This window comes from Hordeum vulgare, chromosome 1H (genome assembly GCF_904849725.1).
Source record: "Hordeum vulgare subsp. vulgare chromosome 1H, MorexV3_pseudomolecules_assembly, whole genome shotgun sequence".
NCBI lineage: Eukaryota > Viridiplantae > Streptophyta > Magnoliopsida > Poales > Poaceae > Hordeum > Hordeum vulgare.
The window spans coordinates 358,865,019-358,888,120 of NC_058518.1; the positions used below are offsets into that span (position 1 = coordinate 358,865,019).

The 23,102-nt window shown below is 46.1% G+C and overlaps 3 protein-coding genes across 13 annotated transcripts; 1 reads left to right on the plus strand and 2 right to left on the minus strand.

Moving 5' to 3' along the window:
• Window positions 1-8,599: 8,599 nt before the first annotated feature.
• Window positions 8,600-17,283, minus strand: LOC123436642 (putative pentatricopeptide repeat-containing protein At1g16830). 9 transcript variants are annotated; one of them, XM_045115652.1, is made up of 4 exons: window positions 15,079-17,282; window positions 14,921-14,995; window positions 14,676-14,838; window positions 10,621-10,647 (listed from the first exon to the last, which is right to left on the minus strand). In XM_045115652.1, exon 1 carries the CDS (start codon window positions 16,982-16,984, stop codon window positions 15,113-15,115), a length of 1,872 nt encoding a protein of 623 aa, XP_044971587.1. In that variant the 5' UTR covers window positions 16,985-17,282; the 3' UTR covers window positions 10,621-10,647; window positions 14,676-14,838; window positions 14,921-14,995; window positions 15,079-15,112. The 9 variants fall into 9 exon arrangements, with proteins under 9 accessions (XP_044971583.1, XP_044971587.1, XP_044971580.1 ...); XM_045115645.1 differs by having other exon boundaries at window positions 14,917-14,995; XM_045115648.1 differs by lacking the exon at window positions 10,621-10,647 and adding an exon at window positions 8,600-8,868 and having other exon boundaries at window positions 14,917-17,283.
• On the plus strand, window positions 8,875-14,376 carry LOC123436626 (cellulose synthase-like protein D1). Its single transcript, XM_045115643.1, has 5 exons — window positions 8,875-9,309; window positions 9,663-10,605; window positions 11,297-12,113; window positions 12,195-13,247; window positions 13,333-14,376. Exons 2-5 carry the CDS (start codon window positions 9,743-9,745, stop codon window positions 14,038-14,040), a joined length of 3,441 nt encoding a protein of 1,146 aa, XP_044971578.1. The 5' UTR covers window positions 8,875-9,309; window positions 9,663-9,742; the 3' UTR covers window positions 14,041-14,376.
• Window positions 17,284-17,510: 227 nt separating the features above from the next.
• LOC123436738 (26S proteasome non-ATPase regulatory subunit 13 homolog B-like) lies at window positions 17,511-21,812 on the minus strand. 3 transcript variants are annotated; one of them, XM_045115655.1, is made up of 7 exons: window positions 21,687-21,812; window positions 21,337-21,511; window positions 20,692-21,138; window positions 20,478-20,558; window positions 19,580-19,776; window positions 19,391-19,490; window positions 17,511-18,047 (listed from the first exon to the last, which is right to left on the minus strand). In XM_045115655.1, exons 2-7 carry the CDS (start codon window positions 21,481-21,483, stop codon window positions 17,862-17,864), a joined length of 1,158 nt encoding a protein of 385 aa, XP_044971590.1. In that variant the 5' UTR covers window positions 21,484-21,511; window positions 21,687-21,812; the 3' UTR covers window positions 17,511-17,861. The 3 variants fall into 3 exon arrangements, with proteins under 3 accessions (XP_044971590.1, XP_044971591.1, XP_044971589.1); XM_045115656.1 differs by having other exon boundaries at window positions 21,705-21,780; XM_045115654.1 differs by having other exon boundaries at window positions 21,337-21,751.
• Window positions 21,813-23,102: the final 1,290 nt, after the last annotated feature.

A 23,102-nucleotide genomic window follows, 5' to 3' on the forward strand; every position in this document is an offset into this window, starting at 1 on the left:
TGCTCATGAGATGTCACTCAAGGACAAAGATGAGATGCACAACAAGTCAAGCAATGCTTACAAGGCTTCATGTGATGCTCCCACTACTTCAAAGGACAATCTTGTCACTGATGAAGGGATAAGCCTCATGGTCAGAAAATTCAACAATTTCTACAAGAGTATAGGCAAAGAGATAAGCTCAAGCTCAAGACATGATGAGAAGCGTTCGTCTAGTCGTGACTGAAACTACTACAATTGTGGGAAGCCCGAACACTACTCCAATGAGTGCTCGGCTCCCTACAAATGAAGAGAAGAGTCACCTTATAGGCGAAGCTCAAGAGTTGATTCACGTCGCAAAGAGAGAAGGAGTAGAGAAGATCGTTACGAATGAAGACACTCATGGAGAGGCAAGGAATCTGAGAAGAAGGACAAATACACCAAGAGCAAATCAAGAAGAAGACATCAAGCTCATGTTGGTGAATGGGTTTCTGACTCCAAGTCTGACAACCACTCCGAGAGAAGCTATCACTCCAACTCTGACTATAGTCAAGATGAAGGTGTTGTCGGCATTGCACTTGTTTCCTCCAACTCCTACGACCTATTTGATTCACCAAATGAGGGGTTTGGAAATTGCTTCATGGCTAAAGTCCCCAAGGTATCACACCCCGAGTATCTTGATTTTAATAGTGATAAGGATGACTTGTTAGGAGAAGATGACTTGATCTTTGATAAAACTAGTGATTGCAATGAAAATGAACTTGTTAATTTTCAAGCTATTCAAGAGAAATCAAGTGATGATGATAATAAAGAAATTGAACAACTAACTCCAGAATTACAAACTCTGAAGTTAGCTCATGAGACTACTCTAGAAGATCATAGAGAGCTTGCCAGAACTCATGAGAAGCTACGCTTCGAGAAGCTCAATTTGGAGCAAGAGCATGAGTTCCTAAAAGCGATCAATGATGATCTTCGAAAGAAGAGTTCTTCTTATGTAGCCAAACGATTACTCTTGTCTAAATTTGTTCCACAAGTTAAACCTAAGAACACTAGTAACGAAGGCAAGAAAGTTTCTTCGTCTAGTAACAACAATGCTAAAGCTAAATCCAATAATGTTGTTGCTAGTAGCTCTCTTGATTCCACTAGTGATTCTCTTAGACAAGTTACACTTGAGAAAGAAAGCGATTTATTGAAAGGGATTATAGAGAGAGGTGTCTTGAAGAGTCTTGCCGGAAGTAAGCAATTTGAGGAAACTGTGCACAAGCAAGGAGGGCATCAAAAGAAATAAGGTTTTGGCTACTTCAACGTCAACGGAGATGATTGGGAAGAAGGTCCATATCCCATTCCTAAGTTTGTTCCCCAAGAGGAGAAGTATGATCCTACTCCTCTGGAAGGAACAAGCTCACAAGATGGCCTTCTACAACAAGACCACAAGGGAAAGGGAAAGCTTCAAGATGACATTGACTTATTTGAAGAAGAACCCCAAGTCAAGGTCACGCGGATTCCCAAGGACACTACTAGCACTACCTCATCTAGTGCTACCACAACTCCAAGGATTCCCATCAAATCGATGTGGATCCCCAAGAGGAAGAACTAGAAAGTTCTTGAGGGGTGACCCCGCCAATGAAATTCACTCTTATTCATATTGGCAAGAACTATATGCAAACAACCTCAACCATATGCATTAGTTCAAGGAGTCACACATTCCCTCAAAGGTAAGCAAGGAATAAGGTAATTAATGCATCTTTGGACATCATCTCATGTGTGTTTCACTCCATGTCCATATATATTCTTGCATATGTTCCTTTTGCTTTGGGACTAACCCATGTAGGTGAGAAGAGTAAGAAACAACTAGGATTCCTCCCAAATCAAGATGATCACCATTAACATTGAGCATCCATCACTACCTCATCTACTTGAATCCTTCTACGACAAAACCCGAGGTTAGTTTATCCCTCTTAGGGGGGTATCATATCAATGGGGAGCTTTACTCTAAATCTTGAGTGTAAGCATCTCCTAAGGATATGAACACATTAATGCTTATGTAAAAGTGGTAACCCACTTGTGGTTAACGATGAGTATGACCTATGATCAAGTATTCTTACTTGGCTCCTAAGTCAATATATTCATATATAGATGGCTTTGTCATCGCCCAAGTGCTTGATAGATGATAGGATGTTTGTGGATGTTCACCATATTTTATCTATCATCTTATTGTGTGAGCATGTTGGTTTGCATGTGTTTGCTCATATGAGGGCATCCAATTGTTGTTATTTGGCTCTTGAATTATCTTTCGCCAGTTGGATGGACAAGAATGCCTAGGACCCTTCTCTAGCTATCTATGCTATCTCATCTCAAGTTCTATTCATGCTTCATCACAAAACTTGAACAAGCACTTGTCGATCCCTCTGTGTGAAGGTGCACTCAGAGTTCCATATCGTCAAAGTCTGCCTTCCAAAACCTCTTTGAAAATCTCGGTTAGACCAACCCCACAAACTCAGTTCCACTGAATTTCCAAAGTTGATCTGGTTTTTCAATCTCGATACCACTGAAATCACAAACTCGGTTACACCAAGTTTCCTTGTCAGCTGACACAAGAGGAACTTGGTGACACCGATTTTGTAATTTCGGTGACACCGGCACCAAAGGGGTATAAATTCTGGCGGACGAGTCTTTGAATTCATATCGTCAAAAACTCTTCGTCTCAAACCCTAAGCTTCCCTCGAGGATCCTTGGTTATCGCCTTTGCCTCCCTGAGCGCCTTCGTCGTTGGGAATCGCCCTCGTCGATGGAATCTTCGCCGTCGTTGTTGTCGTAGCTGGACCGCCACCAAGCTAGGGTAGGAATCTGATCTCTTTCTGTGTTCCTCTATCCAACTCATGCGCATTGGGAAATTTTATCTACAAGGCACCATGTGCAAACCCTTCCCTTCCACCAGAGTATCTCGTAGCATAGAGAATAACAAAATTTTGGATCTGATCTGCCGCAACATGCAACTCGGTGAGACCGAGTTTGTAGAATCGGTTCCACCGATTTCCCTTTTAGGGTTCCTCAGAAGCAACTCGGTGAGACCTAGCAGATCTTTTCGGTCCCACCGAAACAGATTGCCAAATTTCTGTTACTCGAGTAAGCCTTCTTGGTGACTCCAAAATTTCCAATTCGGTGCCACCGATTTAGATCCTGTAGAAGATCATACCCTAAGTTTTTGAATTCAAATTTTGAAAGAAAATCCTTCTATTTTTGTGATGCTCAACCCTTCTGCCTTTCCTATATCTACATCACAGGTTTGCTGGTTTGCTGTTGAGTTGTTGCTTGTGTGCCAAGATGTCTAGATTTGAAGATAGCCACAATGATTTCAAAGAGAACAGTGTTGACATGGACTCGGGCACTAGTCCTAAGAAGACTGACTCTGGCCCTAGATCTTACAGCTCCCATGGCTTTCCCAAGGCTGCCATCAGGCAGAGAAAGAAACTGAACTCAGATGAAGAAGACTCAGACTTTGTGCCAGAGGAAACTTCAACTCCTCCAAAGGCTCCTAAGAAGACTGTCAGGAAAGAGTACGCAAGACCTGCTGATCTTAGAGCTCCTGAGTCTACAAGGCAGAGCACGACACTCTCCACAGATAAACCTGCCAAGAAGGCTGGTGTGAAGAGACCCAGGAAGAGGATAGTTCATGTTGTTGGGAGACAAACTTCTATGTATGAGGACCGTGAAGATGATGCTAGAGAAGATGAGATCCCAGCTCCTCCTAAGAAGAAGAAGCTCATGGATGATGCCATACCCAGGAAATCTGCTCCTAAGCCTACATCCAAGGCTAAAAAGGTTGTAGCTCATAGGAAGACTCCAAAGGACTTGCTTCCAGTGCCTTTGCTGCAGAGGAAGAAGATGAGAATGCACCAATTCTCAGAAAGCTCCGACCAAATCTTTCAGTGCACAATGCTTCTCACCTAGTAGCAGAAGACATGAAGAAGAGGAAAGATGCAGGTTTTAGGAAATGGAGAGTTGCAGATCCATATGCCATAAGGAGAAGAATTGTTGTTGATCCAAGGTTCCACACCAAGGAACAATAAGATTTCTATGAGACTGTTCTGTATGAAAAGAGTCCAGTTGTCAGTGATATGAGATATGTTGACTGGGCTTACATCAAAGCAAATGAGAATTTCTTTCCCCATGTGCAAGAAAATTTCAGGCTAGTGGACATTGAAGATTTTGTTGGAAAAGAGATGACCCCATGGACTGATGAGCTGATCATGCAATTTTACTCAACTGTTCATTTCTATGGAAATGGTTCTATTGTCTGGATGACTGATGGTCACAAGTATGAGACTATGGTTGATGAGTGGGTCACTATCATAGGTGCCCCCAAGCAGAAATAGAGTGATGTTGATGTGTATTCTGAAGCAAAGATGGGCCACAACACCATGGCCAACATGTACAAGCCAATTCCTCACAAGTATTTGGCAAGTCACAAGATGGGCTCAGTATACTAATTACAAGCAGGGATACCAACAACTAACACCATTCTGAGACACAGCTTGATACCTAAATCGGGTGATAATAGGATGATTCGAGGACACTCCATCAATCTGTTGCACCATTTGGACTCTCACACTAGATTCAGAGTGATGGACTTGATAGTAGAGACTACTCGGAGGACTGCTGCTGATCAGAAAAGATCATGTGGATATGCCCCCTACATTCAGATGCTTATCAATGCCAAGCTAGGCAAGCATGCATATCTCCTTGATCGTCCCCATCTACCCCTTCAGCCAGAATTTGAAGACAATATAGTGGTGATGGATGAAAATGATCCCAGCTCAGCTGCAACAAGAATGGCAACAGAGGTAGCACAAGGTGAGGCTGCTAGAAATGAGCCACCACCAGTTCCATATCTCAGAACTCAAGCTGAGCAAATGGCATTTCTAGTTAGCTCTGTCCAAGGTATGGAAAATAACATCCAGGAGATGTTGCAAAATCAGAAAAAGCCTTGAGAGAGTCGTGGAAACAAAGTTTCATGTCATGGATGTGAAGGTAACGGAGTTGACCACTATAGTCAAACAGCTTCAACAAGAAGTTGACTCAGTGGAGATACCACTCAAATGATGATGATGATGACGATGATGAAGAGTCACCTCCTCTCACTAACACACGGTTCAGCACTCAGCCTAGATCAGTTGTTGTACCTGCTCCGGAGACAAGACAAACTTCATCAGCTCAAGCATCTGCACCTTTAGCACCAACTCCAGCTCAAGCACCTCCAGTATCCACTCCTCCAGCACCACGACACTCAACAGATGCCTTCGTGGACGCTCTTTTGTCGACTCTGTCATTAGCTTCCGAGAGAGATGACTATACTTTTTAAACTTTTTGGTAACTTGTTGTCAAAGGGGGAGAAATGTATAGATCATAGACTTCGAGGGAGAGAGATTTTGTCTTTATTTGCTCTCATTTGGTTTCAAAACTTTGGTCTTTTGGATGACTTTATCCCGTTATCTGTGTTTGATCATAAGCTTTGCTTGGCTGATGCTACATTATTATCCTTTTAGCTATCTATGTGATGATCATTCACTTATCCTGTTGGTGTCATGTGCATTACCATTTATTCTTATCTTGTATGCGCACCACCAAGATGTATGTGACATGGAAGAGTGGCCCATGATCCTAATCGATTGTGCATTTGCATTCAAACGTAAATTTCAAATAATGCACACATTTAGAGGGAGCTCTTGCTTTTCACAACTTCTCAAAGCGTCGATGCTACTCATTGATTATATCTTTTGTCGAAGCTTTGATCTATATGTTGTCATCAATTACCAAAAAGGGGGACATTGAAAGCACAATTGCTCCCTAGGGTGGTTTTGATAATTGATCACAACATATGCATCATTGGACTAATATGTTTTTCAAGTATATTTCAGAAAAGTTCAAAATATGCTTTGGCTAAAGGCTTATGTGGAGATGCCCCTTGATGCAAGAAAGGAATAAGATTGGTTCAAGCTTCAAGCTAGAAGACTCTTCATTTTATATTTGTGAGAAATCACTTTTGAGTCCATAGAAAAGCCAATATTATTAAAAGGTGGTGAGGTATTAAAATGAACTGGTTGCTCAAGTGCTCAAAGTTAGCCACCAAAATACTCAGTCATTTTTCCCACATAACCATTTTGTCAAATTCCACATACTCAAATTCAGTGTAACGAACTTTCATATTTGGGACCCACCGAGTATGACCTCAGACAGAAACCCTCGCCATTCCCACTAAATCGATGCAACTGAATCCATATCGGTGCTACCGAGTTCAGGGTGACCAGCTTTCTGTTGCCTCGGTACACAAAATCGGAATTTCCAAGTTTGAGTATCGGTGCCACCGAGTTTGGTCATCTGACCATTAGCCACCTTTTTTGTGCCACCGAGTTATGTATGTCGGTCCCACTGAGATTCAAAAGTTGTTGCTTTTTGTGTGGATTGGTACCACCGAGTTTATGACTTCGCTGTCACCGAGTTTGCCACTTTAAGTGTAACGGTTGGATTTTGTGTGTTGCCTACTTGCCTATATATACCCCTTCACCCACCTCTCATTCCTGCGAGAAGCACTCAGAACACGCACTTCATTGCCAAATCCATTTTCTGAGAGAGAACCACCTACTAATGTGTTGAGACCAATATATTCCAATCCAATCATTTGAAACTTGATCTCTAGCCTCCCTAAACTGCTTTCCACCAAATCAATCTCTCCTACCCATGCATATTCTGTGAGAGAGTGGTTTTGTGTTGAGGATACTATCTTTAGAAGCACAAGAGCGAATGACTTCATTGATGTACCACATCTATTACCTTTTGGAGGGTGGTGTCTCCTAGATTGGTTAGGTGTCGTTTGGGAGCCTCCTACTTCGTGTTGTGGAGTTGAGCCAAGATGTTTGTAAGGGCAAGGAGATCACCTACTTCGTGAAGATCTACCGTGAGTAAGGCTAGTCCTTCGTGGGCGGAAGCCGTGGTGGAATAGACAAGACCACTTCTTTGTGAACCCCTTGTGGGTGGAGCCCTCCTTGGACTCTCACAGCCACTAACATGGACGTACGATAGCGTTATCTATCGGAACCATACCAAAAATCATCGTGTCAACCTCATGCATTTAATCTCCCTACCTTACTTCTTTACTTTATACTTGCATGTTTTACATTCCGCTGCTATACTCTTAGAACTGCATTTGTAGGGTGTACTTGACTTGCCATAACTTCCAAAACTGCCTCTCAACTAAAATTGGGAAAAGGAAAAAAAATATCTTATCAAGTAGTCTAATCACACCCCCCTATAGACATACTTTCGATCCTACAGCGTCGGGCAGGTGCAGACGACGTAGTCCTGGCGGAGCTGCGCGCAGGCCGGGAGGGTCCAGCTCCGACGTCATAGCTTCGCCGGCACGGGAGCTGCGGCTGAGCTCCAGATTCGGAGTTGTCGCCGGTCTCTACCTTGAACCGCTCCAATGTGATGTTGAGGGTCAGCTCCTCGTCATAGTCGATGTCAGAGCCATCGGAGCCGAAGCGGTTGTCGGAGCTCGACATTGCCCTCGATTGGATCGGACTCGAAAAGGGAGAGGAGGGGACAAAGCGAGAGAGAGAGAGAGCTAGGGTTTGGAAGAAGACATCTGAAGTGGGGATTTTGTGAGGCAGCGATGGCGTCAATGGCGGGTCGAACCTGTCAGTCGGACGCGCTCGGGCGTGACCGGACCATCCCATATTCATCCTATATTTGGGCTGGATATGAGGGGTGCCGGTCAACCCAGGCGTTTGAGACGGGTATGAGGGATCCAAACTTTGGGTCACATTTCTGCGACTGGTCACTGACCGGACGATCTATCCGCTGCGTCAATGGCAGGTCGGACCTGTCAGTCGGACGCGCTCGAGCGTGACCGGACCATCCCATATTCATCCTATATTTGGGCTGGATATGAGGGGTGCCGGTCAATCCAGGCGTTTGAGACGGGTATGAGGGATCCAAACTTTGGGTCACATTTTTGTGACTGGTCACTGACTGGACGATCTGTTCAAACATTTAAGATATATATGAGGGGTCCGGCTATAAATGCTCTGATGGACGAAAAGAATGATAGCCCCCAGCCTCTTCAACGAGCGAGGCATACTGACATATATTGGCTAATGGATGGAACTCGATGCCTTGTAGCTACAATCTGACCCGAAAATCAATGAAGAGCTAGATCACTTCCCCAGGCTTAGAAACCACCACACTCCGTGGAGGACGAGGGTCTGCCAATGGTATACGAAGACATGTGGAGTGTGCCCCGTGTATCACAAAATTAAACTTGCATAGATTTGATCACGTTATAAAACGTGAGTTGGAAACAAGATTGGTCGTGTGCGCAACTCGCAGAATGCATGTGAAGTAATGCCATGCATGTTGTTGATACTTGAAAAATTCGACAGAGTTGACCTCTGGAAGGTGTTATATATTCTCAGTATCCGTGCGTTCGTTGGTTGCTGAGGTGGCCTAGCGCATGCATCACCTACTGGTGTACGCGCATGGGCGAACCAAAACAGAGCGTATGCATGACAAATGCTCAAATCTGAAGGAGGTCTGGCACACGAAAAAATAATGCAGACACCAGAAAAAAGAAACATGAGGCATGAAATTGCATGATTTGCATGTACAGCGCTTTAAAATGAATCTATTTATACATGAAATCTTTTCTACGTATTTGTCTATGTGTGGAATTTGGCGGTTGGATTGCATGGGTGTATGATGTCAGTGAGGACTCGGAGTAGCGAGCACGACGCATTTGGTTGATGCTTTGACCACGAGCCTGGACGTTTGTTGCGCCAAGCTACCCACCGTATGTTGGGGGTGTTGACTTGGTTTTCGCTGCACGACCTGGGCCCTCTGGTGCAAAGCAAAAGAACAAAAACAAATTGCAGGGTCAGTGTCTAGGTGAGAAAGACATCATTGACTGATGGACAAGGTAAAACCAATAACAGTAAGAAGGATAGTAGTGGCAGATGTATAACAAAAAAAAAAATAGTAATGGCAGGTATCAGGTGTGGATGATTAAGCTATACGTAATTAAGCAAGCAGGCATCCATCGGTATGAACGGGACTGATGATTGCACCGCATGTAGCATCATGCATGAGCACCGAGTAGTCGTGCGCCCCTCTCCTTGGCGCCTCCCCAGTCTCGACGCACCTCTTCGATTCCACTCCAGTTGGCTGATTGAATGGAACCATTCAAATACAGCCATGGCCGTGGACGCGCTTCCTCATTACTACTACACCTTTCTTCCGTTCCATCGCCATTGCCGCACCACAGCAGATGAGGAGGAAAAGGTAACCTTCCTTGATTCTTGCTCTACATTCCCGATTCGCCTTCCTGATTGCATGCAGATGCACTCTGTATGTAATCTACTGATTCATCATTTTCCTTTCCTTACCAAGCAAAATACTCTTGCTATTTATTCTCCCCAGTTTTTCTGGAGGACAAAAAAAGACGGAAACAACCTGCATCCATTTGAATTTCGTTTTTGCGCCACCCAGGCTGCGTTTATTGATTGTTATGATCTGCCGATTACAATTTGATTTCCTATATGCTGTTCTTTCCAAATATGTTTTGGCAAAAATAAACCTACACCGAGACTCATGTCAATGGTTTCCTTTGTTTCGGCACGTTATTGATCCTGCAGATCAGCCACAAGATAACAGCATAGCAACAACATCACGAGGAAGAAGAGAGTCAAAGTAAAGAGCACGTACGGAGGAGGCCATGGGGTCCAAGGGGATCCTCAAGAACAGCGGCTCCAGCCGCATGCCGCCTCATGGTCCCAGCAAGCCACCAACGGCGCCAACATCGGCGCCGCAGGTGGTCTTCGGTCGGCGAACCGAGTCTGGGCGCTTCATCAGCTACTCGCGTGATGACCTGGACTCAGAGATCAGCAGCGTCGACTTCCAGGACTACCATGTCCACATCCCCATGACGCCAGACAACCAGCCCATGGAGGAGGACGGCACCAAGGCCGACGAGCAGTACGTCTCCAGCTCGCTCTTCACCGGCGGCTTCAACAGCGTCACCCGTGCCCATGTCATGGACAAGCAGGGCCCTGACTCCGACATGGGTCGATCTGGCCCCAAGGGCTCCATCTGCATGGTCGAGGGGTGTGACAGCAAGATCATGCGCAACGGCCGTGGGGAGGACATCCTCCCCTGTGAGTGTGACTTCAAAATCTGCGTCGACTGCTTCACCGACGCCGTCAAGGGTGGCGGCGGTGTCTGCCCCGGGTGCAAAGAGCTTTACAAGCACACCGAGTGGGAGGAAGTCCTCTCCAATTCCAGCAATGAGCTGACACGGGCTCTGTCGCTGCCACATGGACCAGGGGGCAAGATGGAGAGACGTCTTTCCTTGGTGAAGCAGGGCACTATGAACAACCAGTCCGGTGAGTTTGACCATAACCGCTGGCTCTTTGAGACCAAGGGGACATATGGCTATGGTAATGCCATTTGGCCAGACGACAATGTGGACGATGATGGCAGAAATGGAGTACCAGGGCACCCCAAGGAGCTCATGTCTAAACCATGGCGGCCACTCACCCGCAAGCTCCAGATTCCAGCTGCTATCATCAGTCCTTACAGGTGCCATCTTTTTTCCTTAAAAACCTGTGCCATTACTGTTACCTGTCAACCAAAAGTTATATATACAGTTAATGCCTAAATAAGAAGTATGCTGGCTTACCCACTAACACAAGAATAATGAATCAATCGATTTTAGATTAAACTAAAGGACTGCAGTTTTGCATTAGCCTCTCATAAAATTGATGGTATGAAACTATCACCTTGTTCAATTGTTTAAAAGTGGTTAGAGCCAGATGCTGTTAATCTTCAAGTAAATGTATTCTAGCAAAGAGAAATGCTACTAGGAACCCAATAAATAACCCTACTATACAATTGGTTCCACTACCAATCAAATGCATATATAGAGTGACTGACTGAGTTGTCAATTTCAGCCAAAGACCACAGTATGTGTACACAGACTAGCTAAAAAGTGTGCCTGTATGAAGTAACCTTGCAATTTTCCTCCAAAGACCATAGCATGTGCACACGGAGTAGTTAAATGTGCTCTCTGTCACAAAACTGTACCAAAATCCACATATAGCAGTTCAAAAGAAAATGCAAAGATGTCACACTTGCATAGAATTCTACTACTTGTTGGTTGAAATTTCAGTTACATATATAATATACTGATATTTATTAATACATGACAACATTTAGGTGCATTGCCATTTTGTGATACCTTACTCTTGTCTGAACTGCCCCTTGCTTGCAGGCTCCTTGTCCTCATCCGCTTGGTTGCACTGGCCTTCTTCCTCATGTGGCGTATCAAGCATCAAAATGATGACGCCATTTGGCTCTGGGGAATGTCGATTGTTTGTGAGCTCTGGTTCGCACTTTCATGGGTGTTGGACCAGCTTCCAAAGCTTTGCCCTATCAACCGTGCTACAGATCTTTCTGTGCTTAAAGAAAAGTTTGAGACGCCAACGCCTAGCAATCCAACAGGCAAATCTGATCTCCCTGGAATTGATATCTTTGTGTCAACTGCTGATCCAGAAAAGGAGCCAGTCCTGGTGACAGCAAACACAATTCTCTCGATCCTTGCAGTTGACTACCCTGTCGATAAGCTTGCATGTTATGTGTCAGATGATGGAGGGGCACTGCTAACCTTCGAGGCGATGGCTGAGGCAGCAAGCTTTGCTAATTTCTGGGTGCCATTCTGCAGGAAGCATGACATTGAACCCAGGAACCCAGACAGCTACTTCAACCTGAAGAGAGATCCTTTCAAGAATAAGGTGAAGGCCGACTTTGTCAAGGACAGAAGAAGGATCAAGCGTGAGTATGACGAGTTCAAGGTCCGCGTTAACGGCTTGCCAGATTCCATCCGGCGCCGCTCTGATGCATACCATGCCCGTGAGGAAATCCAGGCAATGAATCTTCAAAGGGAAAAGATCAAGGCTGGAGGCGATGAGCAATTTGAGCCAGTGAAGATTCCCAAGGCAACATGGATGGCTGATAGCACTCACTGGCCCGGTACATGGATTCATCCGTCACAAGATCATGCACGTGGTGATCATGCAGGAATCATACAGGTAATGATTCAATGATGATCACGTAATTACAATTTCTGGTCTAGACCTACTAATTTACATGATATTTCTTCTATATCACAGGTTATGCTGAAACCACCAAGTGACATGCCAATGTATGGGAACATTGAAAAGTCACCTCTTGACTTTTCAGGAGTGGATACAAGACTTCCAATGCTGGTGTACATGTCACGAGAGAAACGCCCGGGATATGATCACAACAAGAAAGCAGGTGCCATGAACGCATTGGTTCGTGCATCAGCCATCATGTCCAATGGTCCCTTCATTCTTAATCTGGACTGTGATCACTATGTCTACAACTCAAAGGCCTTCAGGGAGGGCATGTGCTTCATGATGGACCGTGGTGGTGACCGACTCTGCTATGTGCAGTTCCCTCAGAGGTTTGAAGGCATTGACCCTTCTGACCGGTATGCTAACCACAATACTGTTTTCTTTGACATAAACATGCGTGCTCTTGACGGTCTGCAAGGACCAGTGTATGTCGGCACTGGATGCCTCTTCCGGCGAATCGCCCTATATGGCTTTGACCCACCTCGTTCCAAGGATCACAGCCCAGGCTTTTGTGGTTGCTGCCTCCCACGGCGCCGTAAGGCATCTGCTTCCAATGCTAATCCCGAGGAGACAATGGCTCTCCGTATGGGTGATTTTGATGGGGACAGCATGAACCTCGCCACATTCCCGAAGAAGTTTGGAAATTCCAGCTTTCTGATTGACTCCATCCCAGTAGCAGAGTTTCAGGGAAGGCCCTTGGCTGACCATCCATCTGTCAAGAATGGACGTCCACCTGGTGCTCTAACAATTCCACGTGAAATACTGGATGCATCCATTGTGGCAGAAGCAATCAGTGTAGTTTCATGTTGGTATGAGGAGAAGACAGAGTGGGGCACTCGTGTGGGGTGGATCTATGGATCTGTCACTGAGGATGTTGTGACAGGGTACCGCATGCATAACCGTGGATGGAAGTCAGTGTACTGTGTCACACAGCGTGATGCCTTCCGTGGCACTGCCCCCATCAATCTCACAGATCGTCTTCACCAGGTGCTTCGGTGGGCTACTGGTTCTGTCGAGATCTTTTTCTCTCGGAACAATGCATTGTTTGCCAGCTCCAAAATGAAGGTATAAGCCCCTCAAAACTTTCTAAGTTTTATCCCTTGCTAAAGTAGACCAACCAAAAATATGACAAACCATTTTTGCTTCACAGGTACTACAAAGGATCGCGTACCTCAATGTTGGCATATATCCCTTCACATCCATCTTCCTCATTGTCTACTGCTTCCTTCCAGCACTCTCCCTTTTCTCAGGGCAGTTCATTGTGCAAACACTCAATGTCACCTTCCTGACGTACCTACTTATCATCACCATCACGCTTTGTCTCCTGGCCATGCTGGAGATCAAGTGGTCTGGAATTGCACTGGAAGAGTGGTGGCGGAATGAACAATTCTGGCTTATTGGTGGAACTAGTGCTCACCTAGCTGCTGTGATGCAAGGTCTATTGAAAGTTGTTGCAGGAATTGAGATCTCATTCACACTCACATCAAAGCAGGTGGGTGATGATATCGATGATGAATTTGCAGAACTTTACGAAGTAAAGTGGACTTCATTGATGATACCACCTCTCACCATCATCATGGTGAACCTTGTTGCCATTGCTGTTGGCTTCAGCCGCACAATTTACAGCACAATCCCGCAATGGAGCAAGCTTCTTGGTGGAGTGTTTTTCAGCTTCTGGGTGCTTGCCCATTTATATCCATTTGCAAAGGGGCTCATGGGCAGGAGAGGCAGGACACCCACCATTGTGTATGTCTGGGCTGGATTAGTTTCCATCACTATTTCACTGCTCTGGATTGCAATCAATCCTCCATCATCAGCTGCCAATCAACAGTTAGGTGGGTCATTCTCTTTCCCTTGACCAAATTCATGCTGAAGCCTCATAGCTCTTGTTGGATTCACATACTGATTGCTGAAGACAACAGTACAATATTGGGTTCCCTAGCAGGCCAAAAGGGCACTCTATGAACCACATTCTGCATTACATGATGGGTTAATCTGCAGCTGAATCCAGATCAAGTTCGTCACAACAATTGGCATAGGATATCTCTAGTATATTATCATTATTTTTGGTTGTAATGTTTTGTCAGTATGTCAATAATTTACATTACACAATCTCTCGCATTTGAGCTGAATGTCATTCTTTCTTGACAAAATATGATTGACATAGCTTACAAGTACCTGACCTTTCAGGATACAACTTCCTACAGTTCAGAGTTGGAGCTCACCACTCCTATTCAGACCGATAGCAATGTCATAGAAATGTTTGTGCATATTTCACATAATATATAGACATGATAGTGCTAAAACGTATAATACATCAACACAAATTACTAAAAAATGGACTGGAAAATTCCTGAATTGTAAATAGTTCAAAAAAATCATAGTTGCATAGTTTGAACTTATGTAACGATGATACACTGTTAAACTATATTCTGAAGAGAATGCATAAGGGTACAATTTGAAAATTGCTGTAGAGAAACAACTAAAGTATACCTGCAATTTCTTTCAAATCTAGTCCATGGGCGGCATTGCTAAATCATTTAGGTGTAAGCCAGAGTACATCAGCATTGTGTCATGGAAAGATCCAATATTGTCAAGAACAAACTGCCTCATTCTCGGTGTTAGATCAAACTGCACATGTCTCACCAACCTGCACCTGAGTAGAACCCAAAGTTACAGATACATTTTAAAATTTATCAACATAATGTTGGAATGATATTCAAAAGGTATGTACCTACGAGGTAAACATCTCTTCAATAATTATGGTAATTTTTGCTGGGGGCTTCAAGGGGAAAATGTTATAGCGAGGATCTCTGCGTGGTAGAAATGCATTTAGAATTTCTCCAGCCTTTAGTAATTTATATTTTGTATCAATTACATCACAAAGTGGAGATACCAGAAACAGCATGCTTGTTCCGTCTAAAAGTAGACTATGAAGCTGAGCATACAAGCAGATCGCATGTTGAGTCAGACCCATCACTTTCAGCACTGATAGAATCCTCCAAAACGAATCTATGACCAATTGATTGAGAAAGTAACCAGCAAGTTTTGGTGCTCAGTTTCATGCCTAGATTGAGCATTTCCCTGATCAAAGCTGTGGCCGAACTGATGCGCTGCAATTTCACCAAGAGCACAACTACCACGTTGAATGAGATACTATCCATCTGAACATTGGCGCCTTCCATTTCTGTTAGTAACTGCGTGACTGCAAGCATATCCCTGGCTCTACACAGTCCACGAAGCATTACATTGTATGTACAAGTGTTGGAAGCAACTCCTGAATCCTTCATCTTGTCAAACAAATCACGAGCCTCTTGAACAAAATGACCTTGGAATAGACCATGCAGAACAATGGTGTAGCACACGGCATCAAGTGCATAATTTTGACGCACAGCCTCCCTGAGAATCCTAAATGCCATTATGTTCTGGCCCCTTCTAACAAGGCCACGGAGGATGGCTGCATGGACATAGGCGTCTGAATCAGGATTGCTTGTGACAACACTCCGGTAGAGGTTGACTGCATGATCTATCCTTCCCAAGTGACACAAACTATCCAACAATCCAACATAACTGTAGCTGTCCGGCCTGATGCCCAAACCAATCATATCGATGTAGAACTGAAGGGCTTCGGATGGAAACCCGGACTTGCACAGAGCACTCAGCATCGAATTGCAAGCCACAAGATCATAAGAGATATCCAAGCCCAGGATTAACCTAGGGAGAAGATCTATGTTCCGTGACAACTGCAATACCTGAACCAAAGTAGACAAAGTGTATGCATCCGGCTTTATCTGGCTCCCATGAAGATGCAGGTAGATGTCTATTGCCTCATCGTACCTCCTCTCCCTCATCATGCAGTCCATCAGAACATTATACATAACAAGGTCTGGGGTGCAACCGTTGGATGCCATGGATCCCAAGAGCTCACTGGCGATGTCATGCCTCCCAGCTCGGAAGAGACCTCTGACAAGCGGTGTGTAAGTCACCACCGTGGGAGAAGAGCCAGAACGTACCATATTTCCCAGGGTTTGACAGGCCTCGTCTAGCCTTCCCTCGCTGCACATACGAGCGATGAGACACGTCCACATGGCCGAAGTGAGCTGCTGGCCCGAGACAAGCGCATACGACAGCAACTGCAGTAGCTCGGCCATGGTGCCGGCCTTACTGCAACAGGCAAACACCGAGGTGAACGAAGTGGCGCTGGGGAGAAAACCTTGGCTCAGCATAGCTGCGAAACAGACGCGCAACCGCGACCAATCCCCAGCCCTGGAGAGATGAGTCAGGACAATGGCATAGGTGAGGTAGTTGGGCGACGGGTCGCCCTGCACGAAGCGCAGCGCGTCGTCGACGCAGCCGGTCCTGAGCAGGACGTCGAGGACGACATTGCGCGCGAAGGCGTTGTGGTGGAAGCCCCAGCGGGGCATTTGGTCGAACAGGTGGAGCACGAGCGGGTACAGGCCCCCGCGCCAGTAGAGCCTGAGCAGGAGCAGGAAGGTGTGTGGCCTGATGGGGCAGCCGAGGCTCTGGAGGTCGCAGAGGAGCGCGGGGGCGGTGCCGAGGCGGGAGGCGAGGCGCGTGGCGGCGGGGAGGACGCGGTCGAAGGACGAGGGCGGGTGGAAGTAGGCGGGGCGGCGGGCGCACCAGAGGAAGAAGGAGAGCGCGAGGGCGTCGGAGGGACAGCGGGTGATGGCGGCCTCGACGACCTGAGGCGACAGGGCGGGCTGCTGGGGCTTGGCGGCGAAGTAGGCGGCGGCGAGCCTGGCAGGGAGCGGCGGTGTCCGCCTCCGTGCGGCGTGGAGCATAGAAGCAGCGAGTGGGCGGGGACGGCGAGGCTGGCATTGCAGGCGCGAACACGGGCGGGGGAGGAGCTCAGTGATTTCTGCCTGGTTGCATGGAGAGCAGAGCAAGCAAACACCGCCGGCACGGGCACGGGCACGGCGGCGGCGGCGCTGCGTAACGTGGGGAGGAAGGACGCTGAAACGGCAAACCTCCCAAATTCGGGTACTGGGAGTAGATGGATCATTTCACATGATATTTGATGCATTAAATCTGTCAAAAATATGTAATACTCTATACTTTTCGTTCCATAATGTAAGACGTTTTTTACAAACTAACATAGCTTGCAGAAACTATGATACTGTATTGATTTATGTCAAAGTTTTACCAAATAGAGTTTGATACTCCAATCCAAATTAATTGTCGCTGTTTTACAACTTTGTACTGGAGTACTTTGGGGTTTATCACGCGAGCGAAATTGATGGACGCTTAACAATACGTGTGGTATGGTTTGAAACGTAGGCAGACAGAGCATGCAAGAATTCACAGGACTCGCTGTCTGGAACAAACTTAAGAAAATGAGCAAGATTTTCCTGCGTGTCCATGTCCATAGCACAATGGAAGAGAAAGAAAAACTGGCAAACCGCTGGATTACAGATTATAAAGTTCAACTGGGAAAAAACTAGTGACGCCCTCTGCCGGTATGATTTCTCTGTTTCAATCCGTGATGACAGAAGCAAGTTACAAGTCCAGATCAATAGGACACCCAAGGCAACAAGGTTTTCGTTATCCAGAAAAGAGCAGCTAGCACGCGCAGCACAGCCAGATGGTCTCTCGTTTTACACCGCCGCCTGCTGAGAACCAAAGCCTGCCTATTCAGAAGCATTTCTGGCCAAGAAGAAGCTAAGCCGCCACGAGATCAGGGGTCTCTGCCTCGATGGACAACAGCGTGCTATGCACTTTGCCGACCCACGAGTCCAGCCGCTCACGCAACGCCTTCACCTGTGGGATGCCGAGTACTCTGGGCTGGACCCACGAGACGTGAACCGTGCTGTCGACTTCATCGATGATTCCTTCTATGAGATGAACCTGCAATGGACGAGAAATATCTGAGTGTCTCAAACAGATATGCAATTCAGGGACTCCACTGCCGCTTCAACTAGAGAGGAAGCACAATTTTGGCTCCCAAGAACATTCAGAGACAGCATTACTACTACTTGAACTGATGCACAAAATCTGGAAGGAAACTGAAACAGATGCGAAGCACTACCTCCGTCCGGGTTTATTAGGCCGCCCCTCTTGATTTGGGCTAAAGTTTGACCAAAAATTTTAACTACTCCCTTCAATCCTAAATATAAGTGTTTTTAGAGTTTCCACTACAGACTGCATAGTAGGGATGTATATAGACATACTTTAGAGTGTATATTCACTCATTTTGCTTTGTATGTAGTCCCTAGTGGAATCTCTAAAAAGACATATATTTAGGAACGGAAGGAGTACTTCATAATAAAATGTAAACTACATGTCGTAGAAAAAATATTACGGGAAACCTCTCTCAAATACAAATCCAACAATATACTTTTTGACTTTTTGTATCATACTCCCTCCGTTCCTAAATATAAGACCTTTTAGATATTGCACTATGAACTACATACGGATGTACATAGACATATTTTAGAATGTAGATTCACTCATTTTGCTCCGTATGTAGTCTCCTAGTGTAATCTCTAAAAGGTCTAATATTTTGAAACGGAGGGAGTACAATTTATATTGTTAGGTTTACAGATAATCAAAGTTGGGGGCAATAAACTGGATGGAGGGAGTAGCACCCAGCATTTCTGAAACAGATAGGAAGTAATGACACAATGGACAGACAATACAAATAGTAGACATAAAAGAATAACCAAGATACAGGCATTTGTATATACCTTACACAACAACAGTTGGATTTGCAATCAAAATCGAATATTTTTTTAATAGCCCCTAAACAGTATAATTTCAGGTCAAGGTTTGACCACAGATTTAACTAGCAAAATAAAGTTTACATGTAACAAAAAAAAAATCATTGGAAACTTCTTTCAAATACGAATCCATCACTATAATTTTTATGGCATATAATTTATATTTTGTTAATCAAATCTAAGGTCAAAGTTTAGCACAAAATACGAAGGGGGCTAATAAACACGGACGGAGGTAGTATGTCACAAGTGAACAGAAAGGAACTGAATATCAATACAGTAACACATATCATTAATTATTAAACAGTGTTGTTCCATAACCACCCACCATCTAAATATGTGTTGGGTTCTGATTCCCAAGGCATAACATAAAATACCGCAAGCATAAAACAAGAGGCATACAACAAAATACACAAGTTTCTGTGAACATGAAACGGGAATCTTATGGCAAAAGAATGTAGGAAATGGAGTTACCGAGAGGCTCTTCATAAGAAGACATTCCACTTCGCTGGTTGAAAGCTTAGTCTGCTTGGCAATAACACTTAATGGGATAGTTCTATCTTCTGATGGCCGGCTATAGATTGCAGCGTAACAAAAGATATTAGGGAAAAACACGACAGGAAATGGAGGTGATATTGGAAAGTAATAGCCCACAAATGGTACCTGAAGATTATCTCCATCAGACACAGAATATTGATCTTCTCAAGCAGTTTCTGTTCATTCTGCACCAATGCAGGCTGTGCACTAAGAGCAGCATTGTGAACCCCACAAAGCTCTTGGTAGAGAGCTAGGTTGCCGGTGTTGAACGCTTGTAACATGTGATAAACCCACTCCACCTTGGTCCCAATAAGACTAATGATCTATAAGGGTATAAACCAGAGTAATTTCACTATTTCAGGCATGAGAAGTTTCGAATATGTTTAAGTCAAATCCAGAAGCAATGATGTTCATGTGCTACTAGTCAGCTTGTCTTAAATAGATAATATGTAGTAGTATGCCCAAATTACTGGTCCAACTAAAAGGTGGTTGCTATATTTATGTTAACCAAAAGAACCCTCTGTGCTGACAACCATGGTCAATGAGTAAATATAGTGCATGCCTTTGTATACAAACACTTAACTATTCTGTCAAACTTTTGCATGGCTCACATTTGATGACTCGCCTATAACTGCATACACCAACTAACATAGTTGCAGATGATAATTCAACAATTCATACTGCTATATTTGTGTTTGATACTATGAAAGGCATCCTGTTACGGTGGGTACCTCAAAATCCGTCCCTTTGGTACTTGCAGTGTAGAATTCAAAAGAAATTGTCATTTAGCAATCAGGACGATCAAGTATGTGGAAAGGTACATGTAACAGCATCCAGAAGCAAGTGGAATAGATGACATACACACTATGCAAATAATAAACTACAAATGCGTCAATTCAGGACTGGGAACAATAGTCGTGCACAAACAAGCAACACTTAATTCGACAAAAAGACAAGCAATACTTACAATAGTCGTGCACAAACAAGCAACACTTAATTCGATAAAAAGACAAGCAATACTTACAATAGGGTGAGCTAACAATTCCCCGAAGTTGTAGATGTTGTCCCCCAGCAAGGCTGCAAGGGACAGATCAAATGCCAAATCCTGTTTGAAGACAATCGGCATCAAATAAGAATAGAAATAACATCCATGGCACATTTCAGGCTAAAAGAAAGGACTGAATAAAACATATTCTTGTGCTGTAGAAATTGATGAAATTGTTAACTGCAAAACTTACAAGCTTGAATGAGTCTGAGAGAGACCCCACGGTTGTGTACGCCAGATAGAGAAGAGCGTTCTTATAGAACTCAGCAAACTCTTGGAGCGACTTATGGTACTGAGACGATATCCAGTAGAAGCTAGCATGGACCGTTGGATCCACATCAGTCATGCCATCCAGGGTGGTCTTCCCTTCCTCCAGCAGGTTCTTGCACTCTTTGTGGTTCCCTTTGTCGAGGTGAATTGCTGCGATCTGCATCTTGACGTGAAGGATGGGCTCATTGATCCGCAGCTCCCTGGTCTCGCGAAGCTTGGTGATTATCCCCTCGAGGAAGGCGATGGCGGCATCCTTGTCAGGATATTGGCGCGAGGCTATGACCGCGAACTGGGCGAGTTTGAGCAGGTTGATTTTCGTTTCGAAATCGGAGATGAAATTGTTGTAGAGCTGTATGAGCGTGTCGCCAGTCTGCAGAACAAACAGCAATTGCCGTGGAGACCAAATCAGTCCCTAAATAGCGCTCAGAATCGAATTGGAGCATGTGAGGCGCACGAGTTGCCGCATGCCAGTTAACGGCGCATCTGGAGCCTGCATCTACATCTAGGTTCTAGGTTCTAGAGGGGAAGGGGGGAGGAAGTGGGGGAGATAGTGGAGGGGGGTAGGTACCTGCGCGGCCGGGATCTGGAGGAATTGGTCGAGCTTGAGGGTGAGCTGGTGCCAGAGCTTGCGCTGGTAGAGGTCGGCGAGGTCGGCGTACCAGTCGGCGAGGTCCGGCCGCGCCTGCCGCTGCGCCTCCACGTACTGCAGCGCCATGGACGACGGCGAGGGGTGGAACCTGAATCTGGAGAAGCCTTTTTCCGTTAGGGTTTGGGGAGGGGGAGGGAGACGACCACCGCCAACTAGAACGAGAGGCAATGCGGCGAGGCGAGGAAGATGGAAGTAAAACCCTAGTTTCGGACGATATAAACGAGAAGGGAAATTGGACTAGGCGGCGGCAGCAGCAGGCACTAGCTCACCGTGCGACGGATACTTGCCGTGGAACGGAAGGGACCCGGATGGAAATCAATCTACGGGTACGGGTGGAAGAAGCCGAGCCGGACGGAGGCGACGCCAACAAGAGAAGGAGGGGCGGAGACGTGTCCTCGCATGCGGCAATGCACAAGCAGCCCGGCCCAACGAGGGCACAAGCAGCCCGGCCCGATGTGCTCACATGGCCATTAGATATCTCCACCCGTTCCGCTCCCACTATGGTCCGGCGATAGCGTTTTTGGCGTTTCGCCCACCCTATTCTCGGCCTCGGGCGAGCGAGTTTCCAACCGTGTCTTCAGGTTTCGGCCCTCGGACGTCGACGTTTTCAAATTTCTCTTTCCCGCTATCCAAAAACACGTCGCGAGTTCAACGATCGTCATGCCATAAGTCGGCGATTCGTGCCATAGTTCGACGATCAAACACATCAACAGTTCGGCGATCAAAAGGAAAGGATAAAAACGGATCACACGACCGACTCGGCGGGGTGCGGCTCCTCTATCGCGGGGCTGGCTGGGGTTGTCGTCGGCGTAGTCGGGCTCATCATCGGCGTCACGAGGATGTTCGTCGTCGGCGTAGTCGGGCTCGCGGTCGGCGTGCGCTGTGCGTTCGAGCTGGGCACCGTTGTGGTCGTCGTTGCGGTCGTGGTTGTGGTCGCCGTTGTGGTCGCCGTCGGCGCTGGCATCTGGCTTAAGATGAGGTCGTCTTGTACTATGTACCACACCTTCACCTTCTCGTCCATCGTCGACGTGTCTACCCTCATCAAGAACTTCAGATTGGTGTTCCTCTTCGGATTTCTCCTCCCTCCTGGCAGCGCTGCTCTTGAGGTCGGCGATACATTGCTCGATCGAAGCATGCAGTCATTGGGCAGCGGGCGCCGCGTCCCTCATCGTCCTGGCTTTTTTGGTGCCATCTGGGCGCCCTTGTGCCGCAGCCGGGGCAGGCGCGTCTGGGTTGTAGGTCTCCTTGGCCTTGTTGAGAGCGAGTTGAACTTCCCTTCACTTCTCGCACGAGTCGATCCTGGAGAACACGTGAAGGAACCTGAACTCTTGGTCCTCATCGTTGGCGCGGTACATGACGAACATTCGAAGCATCTGCATAAAACAGTGGACGAAACATGTCGGCAAAGCACACGGCGGCGCGACGAACTAGGGTCGGCGAACTTTGGGCATACCTGACCCTCGACGTTGGCGCAGCTTTTCGAGCGAGTTGCGACCTCCTTGACGATGTCGTGCCACTTGTTGCAGGTCATCTGGATCGTCGACCAGCGGTTCACCATGGCCTTCTCGTCGTGGTCCATGTGGATGCTAGCGAAGTCGGGGTCGACCAGCTTGCGTTCGTTGAACGGTGTTTTGATTCTCCCCCAATATGTATCGATGTTCTGATTCGTGCGGGTGATCGGGTCG

Excerpts from the sequence above, each read along its gene's own strand:
- LOC123436626 (XM_045115643.1), top strand. The coding sequence starts at position 9,743 with ATGGGGTCCAAGGGGATCCTCAAGAACAGCGGCTCCAGCCGCATGCCG. Across the intron at positions 12,114-12,194 it reads ATCATGCAGGAATCATACAG|GTTATGCTGAAACCACCAAG; the intron begins GTAATGATTCAA and ends TCTATATCACAG. Across the intron at positions 13,248-13,332 it reads TTGCCAGCTCCAAAATGAAG|GTACTACAAAGGATCGCGTA; the intron begins GTATAAGCCCCT and ends TTTGCTTCACAG.
- LOC123436642 (XM_045115648.1), bottom strand. The coding sequence starts at position 16,984 with ATGCTCCACGCCGCACGGAGGCGGACACCGCCGCTCCCTGCCAGGCTC.
- LOC123436738 (XM_045115655.1), bottom strand. The coding sequence starts at position 21,483 with ATGGCGCTGCAGTACGTGGAGGCGCAGCGGCAGGCGCGGCCGGACCTC. Across the intron at positions 20,559-20,691 it reads TCTCAGACTCATTCAAGCTT|GATTTGGCATTTGATCTGTC; the intron begins GTAAGTTTTGCA and ends GTCTTCAAACAG. Across the intron at positions 18,048-19,390 it reads TTCTTATGAAGAGCCTCTCG|GTTCATCTCATAGAAGGAAT; the intron begins GTAACTCCATTT and ends CGTCCATTGCAG.